At 34.5% G+C, this 12,302-nt stretch overlaps 1 protein-coding gene across 1 annotated transcript; it reads left to right on the top strand.

Moving 5' to 3' along the window:
- The first annotated feature begins 10,535 nt into the window (after positions 1 to 10,535).
- On the top strand, positions 10,536 to 12,066 carry LOC141705956 (uncharacterized). The gene has a single exon (XM_074508811.1). It carries the CDS (start codon positions 10,574 to 10,576, stop codon positions 11,888 to 11,890), a length of 1,317 nt encoding a protein of 438 aa, XP_074364912.1. The 5' UTR covers positions 10,536 to 10,573; the 3' UTR covers positions 11,891 to 12,066.
- Positions 12,067 to 12,302: the final 236 nt, after the last annotated feature.

The raw sequence follows: 12,302 nt of genomic DNA, 5'->3' as shown, positions 1-12,302 counted from the left end.
ACGTTATACATCAAGAACATCCTATGTTCGTGAAGATCTTGATAGATATGGATCTTGTGGAGAACCATTTTACCTGGGAAAAGGAAAGAGGGACAGAATAGTGGACTGAAGTTCGGTTGGACATGATGTTAGTATCTGCATCATGGGTTGAGAGTGGAGGACAAGGTATTCATGAAAAAATTCAGATTTATAGTGAGAATTTGGCTATATAGGGAAATAAGGTGATAAGGAACTTTGAAAAGCATATAAAAGACTGCAAGTGTGAATTGAAGCAACTGAAAAATAAAATTGATGTACAAGCACAAGAGAGGTATATAGAGGTTCAAAAACAGTTGACAGTAATTTTGAATCATATGGAGGTTTTTTAGCAAAAAAGATTGAAGCAGTTATAGTTGCACTCGGGAGATCAAAATAGCACATATTTCCATGTATCTGCAAGTACTAGAAGAAGGAATAACCAAATTCAGAAATTAAAAGATGCAGATAATAATTGGGTTATTTGGGATACTAGACTGGTGGAATTGATTTTCAAGTACTTCTCGAGATTATTTATTGCCTCAGGAATAGAGTGGGAAGAAGTGGTTCAAAATATTTCGATTTCAATTACGATCGAACAAAATAATAATATGTTGAAGTCAATATCAAAAGAGGAGGTCAAATATTTTGTTTTTCAAATGCACCCAGATTAATTACGTGGGCCATATAGAATGACACCTGCTTTTTTTCCATAAACACTGGAAAATTGTGGGAGATGATGTGGTTCAGTTGGTATGTAAGTTCTTCAGAGATGGGGTTCTTCTGGGTGGTATTAATGAGACCAACGTCGTGTTGATTTCAAAAAATAAATGCCCAACGATGATGATTGAGCTACGACTCATTTCCTTATGCAACGTGATTATTAAGATCATTATGAAGGTGCTTTCTAATCGAATAAAATAGATGCTGGATGCTGTAGTCTCATAAAATCAAAGTGCGTTCATTTCGGGGAGGCTTATATCAGACAACATCATGATATCATATGAAGTTATGCATTACCATAAAAGGAAAAGGGCATGGAAGGATGTTCACATGGCTCTTAAAATTGATATGAGCAAAATATATGATATAATCGAATGGGACTATTTGAGAGCAATTTTGATTCTTATGAATTTTGATACTTGGTGGGTCCATTTAATTATGCAGTGTGTATGTTCAATCTTGTATTAAATCATGCATGGGAGAAATGGAGTTGGGCCTATTTTTCCTAGTCGTAGTCTCTATCAGGGAGATCCACTTTCACCATACAAGTTCATTATTTGTGCAGAGGGACTGTCAGCCTTAATTCGAAGATACGAAGAGAAAAAGTGGATACATGGAATTAAGGTATGTCGCAGGGCACCAAGTATATCTCACATGTTCTTTGCCAACGATAATTACTTGTATGTTAAAGAAACTCAAGAGAAAACTATGTGCGTAAGGGACCTCTTGCGGGTGCTCTTGCGAATATTTGAGAATGCATCAAGTTAGAATGTAAATCTATTGAAATCCTCAGTGTTCTTCAACTCTAATGTGACTCAGTCCAATCGTAAATTCTTTGTTATGTTCTTCAAATGGTTAAGAATGATGAGAATAGTACTTATCTGGGACTCTCCAACTACTTGAATTAAAATAAGTCTGTTGTGTTTGGTTACATTAAAGATAAAGTTAAAAACCGAGCTCAGACGTGGAATGGTAAATGGATTTCCCAAGTAGGCAGGGAGAAATCAGTGAAGGCAGTACTCCAAACGCTGTCTACATACGCAATGAGTGTGTTTTTGTTTCCAGTGGAAACTATACAAAGTTGGAAAGGTTCATTTCCAAATTATGGTAGGGCTCGAGAACTGGTAACAAAAAAGGAGTGCTTTGGATGAATTGGTCACGTATAAGTAAACACAAATCGGTAGGGGGTCGGGATTTAGAAATTTCAAGCTAGCGATGTTAGGGAAACATGTTTGGAGAATTCTCACAAATCAACAAAGTTTGGTAAGTCAGATTTATAAAGCCCGCTATTTTCCCAACACAAATTTTATAGAATAAACACTGGAAAATAATCTCAGTTATATTTGGAGAAGTATTTGGGAAGCACAACTAGTAATCTCAGCTGGTGCAAGGTGGAAGGTGGGAATGGGGGATGAGATTAACATTCTTGGACAGCCTTGGCTAATGAAGGAGCAGAACCCATATGTTACATCTAATTCTCATGTATTAGTGAATGCAAAGGTTGAGTCAATAATGTGTTCGGATAGACGTGAGTGGGATGCAGATGTTATATGGGGCATGTTTAATACCAGAAATTGGGAGTGCAACAGAATTATAGTGCTCAGGGATGACGACGGTGAAAACCAATTTTTTTGGAGTAAAGAGGCCTTCGGCAAAATCTCTATTTGTAGTGCTTATCGACTTCTTCAAGCTAAGAAGAATGTATGAAATTAAATTGATAATGACAGCCTGTGGAGACAGGTATGAATGGTAAGGCACCACAAAAAGCTCTAAACCTAGTATAAAGAGGTCTGGCCAATATTTTACCAACGATAATCATGCTTTTCAAAAGTTTGTACATGTTACATGTGTGTGCCCTGTGTGTAATGAGGAGAGTGAAACGATTCTACACGCTTTAGTGTCATGTCCAATTGCAGCACAATATTGGCAGATGTTATTCCCAGAATTTCAGTCAAATCACTATCAAGATTTCTTTTAATGGCGGTCAGGGGCTTTTACTGTCAGCAGGAATGACAGGCGAGCAGAGATAGTGACGATGTGCTGGATTATGTTAAGAGCTCGTAACGAGTTGGTTTAGAACAACAAGAAAGCTCAAGTAAATGAATTAGTTGATTCAGCAAGCCAATAATTTGTAAAAAGGAAGTATGCCAGAAGTGTAGTATGAATGCCTTATTCTAGAAGCTAGTTGATTGAGATGAAGTTCAGACATGGGTGAAGCCATAGGTTGAATCAATAAAGGTTAATGTTGACGCAACAACATTTCAGGAATGTAATGCTTTTGGGATAAGGGTTATTTTTAGGGGCCATATTGGCGAACTGTTACAAGCAAAAACGGTATTTAAGCGGGAAAGGAGTTCAGCTGAAATTGCAGAGGTATTGGCTATCAAGGAAGCACTAAGTTGGATTAAGGAGTAAGGATGGCAGAAAATGGAGGTGGAGTCTGACTGTCTTGTGGCTATTCAGGCGATAAGAAGTAGCATACAAATGGTGTCGCCATTTGGTTGTATAGTAGAGGAGTGTAGAGAGTTGCTGAAAATTATGAACACAACTACTTTGTATTTTATTAAACGGTCTGCCAACATGCTTGCTCATCATCTAAAAATAGAGTCGTGTTTATATCTAGGTCGGGTGTTTTATAGGGGCGAGGTTCCCAGTATTATTAAGAATGCTTTATTGGTTGATTTGAATTAATAAAAATTTCCTTGTTTGTCAAAAAAATGTCTTTTACATGAAAACATTGGATATTTCATAGGACTCGTCCTTCCTGTCATGACATCTCAAAATAACTTGACAATAACACCCGAATTTTATCGGTCCAATCTCCGACAGGGCCTTAATCTTTTTCTCTAGGTCAATTGGTTCAGGTAATGTAGCCTATGATAATTACATAAGAGAATACCATAAATTGAACTTGCGCTATGGGCCTTAAAGCATAAATTACTCATTTCTTATCTGACACAAAAAAATCTTTACATAATTTTTCTTTAGGTCTATAACCTCCTTTGCCCCAATTGTATTGACAGTTCGGGTCAAATTTCGATTTTTTTAAAAAATATTCGGTCAAGTTTCAATTACTAGTCCAAATTCGAAAACTTGGATAAATAACAAGTTAAAACTAAAAAAATCATAATTTATTAATGCAATTAATTTAATACTTTGTCTTAAACTGAACAGAAGTCATAAATCTAGAATATGATGTTACCCAAGCTGCTTAAATAAAATTCTAAATTGTCAGGGACCAGCCCTGCTCTGCTTCAATAAACGGAGGAGATTATGCATTACATATAATTAGCATAGTTAGAGAATTGCAATCATGAGAAATCATTATGCATTTATAGGAACGGAGGAGGAGTGCACATTTCAACTAACAAATTAGCAGCAGCATTAAGCGAGTATATAAATCGAGTAATATTTTCCAATAATACGTTGTGACGTGATTACTTAACAGTTAATACTAGCTCTGGTACTCTATAATTTCGTTTACTTATACATAGACCCTTGCTAAATAGAGAACCTTGTTAAAACCTTTCTAATTAGAGAACCTTGTTAGTTGTTTGTAACGAGGGAAAAAACAAAAAATTCCTATTGCTTACTTTTTGCCTGATATTTGTCATCAAATACCTTCAACTTATAGCAAAACAAACCGTATTAAAAGTGTCTTTCAGTTCAATGGTTTGATTTCCAGGTAGGGAGGGAGTCACAATGGTCTCGCTTAAACCCACAACCTTATATGTTCAATGAACTCGCTTTTGACAAAATTGCCCCATGTCAGAAACAAAGAAAATTTGTATTTTATTCCGTGTTTCATAAACATGAGAATCTCATAATTATTTGTTTATTTTAAAATCTTGAATTGTTACATATTTTATCTTGTTTAGCAAGCATGGCATGGGTGTCGTATCTAATACATACATCCTTAAATATAATTAAGCATGCATTTTTATAAACTACTCTACACATACATTCATCATATGCGCATATATATGTAAAGTGCAATAAATAAACGTGGTTGGTTATGGCTTCATCCTATGTGATCTTTATCAAGCTAATGACAAATATCTAGGTCAATCTAAGGTGGAAAATAAATACAGGCTAACTATTACTTGTCTTCTTTCTTGTATTGCTTCCTTGGATGGCCTCCGTGTGAGATTACCATTGATCTCCAAATCTCCATGTCTTCATGTATATTACAAGAATGAAATATGAAAACTAATCTAATGAACTTACAAGAAGAACTCGAGTTACATTCGATATTTAATAATTACAAGATTAAACTACATGCAAGCCGTATTTAAAAATATCAAAACCATTAACCTAAGGTCATAAGCCATAACCATCCACCATGCTCAATTAACACATAAAAACATGTTAAAACACATAGTATAATCTTAACATATCATACCCATCATGATATAATCATAAAACCAAATATGGCAAAAATTAGAAAATTCAAAATTAAATATGATAACATTAAATCGCAGATTACAGGGCCTAAACGACGTCAAACGCCTTACAGATCAGTCGTTGATAGCTATAGATATCAGTTACGTTCAGACGCTTGATTCCATATGAAATAGCATATTCGTTCGCCAAAATCGGACACCGGACACAGATTTTAGCAAATCCGCTGCATCCGATTCAGAATCGTATCAAATACGATTCTTATAATAAGAACAAACACAAAACATGTATATATCAGTATATATACAGATTATATAATCATCATATGAGTATACAACTCTTATGAATATCATATATTCAAAACATATATATATACATACGCATATATAAATATAACAACATGTAAAACATACAAAATCGCATACATAACAGTCATGGAATATTGTATACATGTTATCATCATAAAACCGGTAAACACATAAATGAATTAAACACTTTTCGCAAGTAGCTCTGATGCCATTGTTGGGTTTCAAGCACATAAACGCAATGGAAACAGTAATTAAAAACGTAAAAAATTAGAATTTTTGAAACCCACCGCAGGATCCATGCGAAAAACATATATTTAATTTGTAGATCAGATTGTTTACCTTAAGAAGTTTTACCAATTGGTTGACTAATGGAGATCCAAAACTTGTTCGATCACCACGCATCCCGCTCTCGCGATCTACGCTCTATCAGTATCCACACGAATGCTTAACCTCAAGGATTGGATGTGTACTAGTACAAACCCGTTTCTTCTTGCTCTCTCCATCTTCTCTCTTGGTGGCTAGGGTTTTAGTAAAAGTCTTGCTCTCAAAATCAGCCACACAAAAGATATTATATAGAGAGTAGAAAAACAAATTATAACTCTTAACTAATTACGAGTTATTATTAATACGAAATTCCTATTTGTATTATAATTAAGTCTCACTTAATTATTTAACAAATAAATTTCATAATTAATATTAGTAAATTTGAATATCAATATTTATCTAATTAATTAAGTCATGCTTAATTAATATTATAAATAATTTGAATTACTTTGATATAATTTAAATCCAATTTAAATTAAATAATCCTTCAAGCATTCTTAGTGTGTGACCCTATAGGTTATTATTACGTTGGCAACAAATTTTAAATCTAATTTAAAATCGTAAACAATGAGCAGCATCTAGTAATACATCATTGATACCCAAGTAATAACAATTGAATCGGTGATCGATTAAACCTTTTGTGAATAATGTACAATGTAATATAATCCCTTTAACCAAATATTATAGATTAAACTAGAGGCATGTAATGTGTCATCCTCATCATAGTTTAATCCAGGTTTCCTTGATCAATGAGTAGACTAGCATATCAAATCAACATTTGAGCGTGGCCACGCATTTCATAGTCTAGCTCACATAAGAGGCCAATCATATCACTCCTAAAATAGGAGGGTTAAATCCCATCTAGATCATTCATATTTCTTATACGATTTATAATATACCCAATGTCCACTTTTATCATTACCCGGTCAAGGATAATTTTAACGGAATCAATGTATATTAATTCTCGTATAGAAATATAATGACTTCAGGTTTAAGGACCATTACATCATTATCACTGTGAGAGTTACTTATAACACAACAGACATGTAGAATCTCACATTGGGTATGTCCATCACCATGTACATATACATCTGCTTGTGTTTTTGACTTTAGTATCACTATACCTATGATCAATGAGATGTGATCATCAGTCAACAAACACACCAGTCTTAATGCATTATTATTGTCCCTTAATAATAATACTCGACTAGGGACCTTTAGGAATATTGATACTTTTCTCATAATCTCATTTCTAAGTCACATACTTAGAATATATAATTGCATATCATATTCTAAGGATATTTATTAATCTAACATTTATTGCATGAGGTTAGAATGTAAATCTATTGAAATTCTCAGTGTTCTTCAACTCTAATGTGACTCAGTTGAATCAGGATATTCTTTGTTATGATCTTCAAATGGTTAAAAATGATGAAAATAGTACTTATCTGGGACTCTCCAACTACTTGAATTGAAATAAGTCTGTGCGTTTGGTTACATTAAAGATAAAGTTAAAAACCGAGCTCAGACGTGGAATGGTAAATGGACTTCCCAAGTAGGCAGGGAGATATCAGTGAAGGTAGTACTTCAAACATTGCCTACATACGCAATGAGTGTGTTTTTGTTTTCATCGGAAACTATACAAAGTTGGAAATGATCATTTCCAAATTGTGGTAGGGCTCGGGAACTGGTAAAAAAAAGGAGTTCTTTGGATGAATTGGTCACGTATGAGTAAACACAAATCTGTAGGGGTTGGGATTTAGAGATTTCAAACTAGCGATGCTAGGGAAACAAGTTTGGAGAATTCTCACAAATCAACAAAGTTTAATAAGTCAGATTTATAAAGCCCGTTATTTTCCCAATATAAATTTTATGAAAAAATAACACTGGGAAATAATACCAGTTATTTGGAGAATTATTTGGGAAGCACAACTAGTAATGTCAGGTGGTGCAAGGTGGAAGGTTGGAATTGAGCATGAGATCAACATTCTTGGACAACCTTGGCTAATGAAGGAGCAAAGCCCATATGTTACATTTGATTCTCATGTAAGTGAATGCAAAGGTTGAGTCAAAAATGTGTTCGGATAGACGTGAGTGAGATGAAGATGTTATACGGGGCCTGTTTAATACCAGAGATCAGGAATGCATCAGAAATATAGTGCTCAGGGATGACGACGGTGAAAACCAATTTTGCGGAGTAAAGAGACCTTCGTCAAGTTCTCTGTTTGTAGTGCTTATCGACTTCTTCAAGCTAAGAAGAATGTATGAAACTAAAGTGATAATGACAGCCTGTGGAGATAGGTATGGATGGTAGGCACCATAAAAAGCTTTAAAGCTAGTATAAAGAGGCCTGGCCAATATTTTACCAACGATAGTCATGTTTTATCAAAAGTTTGTACATGTTACATGTGTGTGCCCTTTGTGTAATGTGGAGAATGAAACGATTCTACACGCTTTAGTGTCATGCCCACTTGTAGCGCAATATTGGCGGATGTTATTCCCAGAATTTCATTCAAATCACTATCAAGATATCTTTTAATGGTTGTCAGGGGCTTTTACTATCAGCAGGAATGACAGGCGAGCAGAGATAGTGACGATGTGTTGGATTATGTGGAGAGCTCGTAACAAGTTCGTTTAGAACAACAAGCAATCTCAAGTAAATGAATTAGTTGATTCAACAAGCCAATAACTTGTACAATGGAAGTATGCCCAGAAGTGTAGTATGAAGGCTCTATTCCAGAAGCTGGTTGAATGAGATGAAGTTCAGACATGGGTGAAGCCATAGGTTGAATCAATCAAGGTTAATGTTGGCGCAACAACATTTCAGGAATGTAATGCTTTTGGGATAGGAGTTATTGCTAGAGACCATATTGGCGAACTGTTACAAGCGAAAAAGGTATTTAAGCAGGAAATGAGTTTAGCTGAAATTGCAGAGGCATTGGGTATCAAGGAAGCACTAAGTTGGATTAAGGAGTAGGATGGCTGAAAACGGAGGTGGAGTCTGACTGTCTTGTGGCTATTCAGGCGATAAGAAGTATCATATAAATGGTGTCTTTGGTCGTATAGTAGAGGTGTGTAGAGAGTTGATGAAAATTATAAACACAGCTACTTTGTATTTTATTTAACGGTCCGCTAACATGCCTGCTCATCATCTAACAAGAGAGTCGTGTTTATATCCGGGTCGGGTATTTTACAGGGGCGAGGTTCCCAGTATTATTAAGAATGCTTTATTGGTTGATTTGAATTAATAAAACTTTCCTTGTTTGTCAAAAAAATGTCTTTCACATGAAAACAACAGATATTTCATAGGACTCGTCCTTCCTATCATGACATCTCAAAATAACTTAACAGTAACACCCAAATTTTATCGGTTCAATCTCCGATAGGGCCTTAATCTTTTTCTCTAGGTCAATTGGTTCAGGTAATGTAGCCTGTGATAATTACATAAGAGAATATTATTAATTGGATTTTGCGTTACGAGCCTTAAAGCATAAATTACTCATTTCTTATCTGACACAAAAAATTCTTTACATAACTTTTTTAGGTCTATAATCCCCTTTGCCCCCGTTGTATTGACAGCTCGGATCAAATTTTGATTTTTTTTTTAAATTGGATCAAGTTTCGATTACGGTTATAAAATAAGACAAAATGTACTAGTCCAAAACTCGCATAAATAACAAGTTAAGACTGAAACAAATCATAATTTATTAATGCAATTAATTTAATACTTTGTCTTAAACTGAACAAAAGTCATAAATAGAGTGTGATGTTACGCAAGCTGCTAAAATGAAATTCTAAATTGTGAGGGACCAGCCCTGCTTTGCTTCAATAAACGAAGGAGATTACAAGTTATGCATTACATATGATTAGCATAGTTAGAGAATTGCAATCATGAGAAATCATTATGCATTTATAGGAACGGAGGAGAAGTGCACATTTCAACCAACAAATTAGCAGCAGCATTAAGTGTGTATATAAATCGAGTAATATTTTCCAATAATACATTGTGACGTGATTACTTAACAGTTAATACTAGCTCTGGTACTCTATACTTTCGTTTACTTATACACAGACCCTTGCTAAATAGAGAACCTTGTTAGTTGTGTGTAACGAGGGAAAAAAACAAAAATTCCTATTGCTTACTTTTTGCCTGATATTTCTCCTCAAATACCTTTAACTTATAGCAAAACAAACCGTATTAAAAGTCTCTTTCAGTTGAGATATGTTTATCTACATGATTAATTAATAATAAATAAATGATTTTTTCCTCAAATACAAGTATGATTAGTTAGAACGTAGGTTATCCTAGAAAGAATTAGTCTCTTTGGGTTAGGAAAAAGGTCCTCGAGTTTGGCTCGACTCGTTTAGGAAAAACTCAAACTCGAATTAGATAAGAAAAAACTCGAATAGACTCGGTTTTTTTATACATCTATTTATTTCATTTGTAAGTAATTTACACACATTAGAGTTCGAACTGATTTGTATTATTGTGATCGATTATCAAAATATTATTGTAACTTTTACTAGAGTATGATAGTATATTGTAGATTATTTATTTTATCAAAGAATCTATCGAATATAATAGTGATAATCATTAGTAGCTGACAAGTTAACAAGTTGAAAAAGGGACCTGTAACAAACAGGCTGCTAACGAGAATGTTCATTTTAGTTGATCAAAACAATGAGCAGTGTTTCTATATAGACCAAATAATTGTTTACAATTTTGGAAACATGCAATTGTTTATTAGTAACTCCGCCAAATCTTTGAATTTTGTCACTAGTAATGTCATATTTCATTAGCTATGTTGCATTTTCATTATCATACCATCCCTTCTCTTCACATTCTTGTCCCAGAGAGAAGGTCCACTATGCATCATCAGGAACAAATGTTCGATTTTCGGCTTCTTCGACGACTTGATCGTGTAAAATTGAGAGTTTTCTCAGCTCTTTCATGTGTGGCCATATGTTTTCTTGTCATTTTTGGAGATATTTATGTTGATCAAGTGAAGTTGCATGGTGCAAAAAGTACTAGGAAAGTGCTAGAGTCAGTTTTGATAGCTGTCCCGGAGAGTGTGTCACCGAAAGAAGAAGTTGAGGAGAATAAATTTTTTATAAAAGATTATATTACTTTGGTACCACCTGTGAATGTATCTGTAGAAGAAAGAATTGCTTGGTTTAAGAAAAATTTACCTGATTTTGAGATATTTCAGAAAAATCCAAAGTCAGTGCGATTCGAAAGACGGGCTAATGATTTCTTTGATGGTGATGATGATCATTGTAGGACTAAGTTTTTTATGACATGGATATCTTCAGCAACATCATTTGGAGAAAGGGAGGTTCTTGCCATGGAGTCACTATTTAAATCCAATCCATATGGATGTTTGATGATACTGTCAACAACATTGGATTCTGTACAAGGTTCAAACATTCTGAATCCTATAAAAGAACATGGTTTTAAAGTTGTTGCCATAACACCAAATTTGCCTTTTCTGTTCAAGAACACACCAGCTAAGCCATGGTTTGACGAAATGAAGAGGGGGAAAAGGGATCCAGGAGAAATTCCGCTGGCACAAAATCTTTCAAATTTGATCAGATTAGCAGTTCTGTACAAGTATGGTGGGGTTTATTTGGATACAGATTTCATAGTTTTGAAAGATTTTTCAGGTTTAAGAAACTCAATTGGAGCACAAAGTAGTAATGCTCATGGAAATTGGACAAGGTTGAATAATGCAGTACTGGTATTCGACAAGAACCATCCACTTCTGTACAAGTTTATGGAAGAATTTGCGTTAACTTTTAATGGAAACATATGGGGACACAATGGACCGTACCTTGTTTCTAGAGTTGCTTCTAAATTTGCAACAAGTAAAGAAATTAAATTTACAATATTGCCTCCAATGGCTTTTTATCCCGTTTATTGGAGTCGTATCAAAGGGTTCTTTGTTAAACCACATAATCGAGCTAGATCAAAATGGGTTGAAGCTAAGTTGGTTCAGCTTAGTGGTGAGACTTATGGTGTGCACTTGTGGAACAGGCAAAGTAGTAAATTAAGAATTGAAGAAGGAAGCATCATGGAGAGACTTATTTCCAAGCATTGTATACTCTGCCAGCATGTATAAAGTTCTTGAGGAATGCAGCATCTTGGGCTACTACAACTTTTGCTTCATTAAGCTTCGATTATCAAGATTCTTTTTTCACAAGTTAAGCAAGTTATCCCTGTTACACTTGTATACAAAAAAAAACAGGTAAGTAATGTACAATTGATACTTCTGAAAGCCAAATAGGCAAAATTGAATCAAAACATATCATGTATCCTGGAATAGAAACTTTAGCTAGGTTTGTAGGAGTAGAAATGTTAGCTATGTATTGTTTAGTGTCAAAAGGAAAGGTTATCTCAATATATTTTACCACAGATCATTATACGTATACGTCTCAACCTAAACCTGAATCTAAAACCCCTACACGTCCATTGTATAAATCTTGGCAATCTTCTAAAAGTCTTTGTTCTGCTTAACTTGCGCTTGCGCCATT

The sequence above is a fragment of the Apium graveolens genome, chromosome 2 (genome assembly GCF_009905375.1).
Source record: "Apium graveolens cultivar Ventura chromosome 2, ASM990537v1, whole genome shotgun sequence".
NCBI classification, from domain to species: Eukaryota; Viridiplantae; Streptophyta; class Magnoliopsida; order Apiales; family Apiaceae; genus Apium; species Apium graveolens.
The sequence above is the reverse complement of the archived record's forward strand: the minus strand, read 5'-3'. Positions and strand labels throughout refer to the sequence as shown.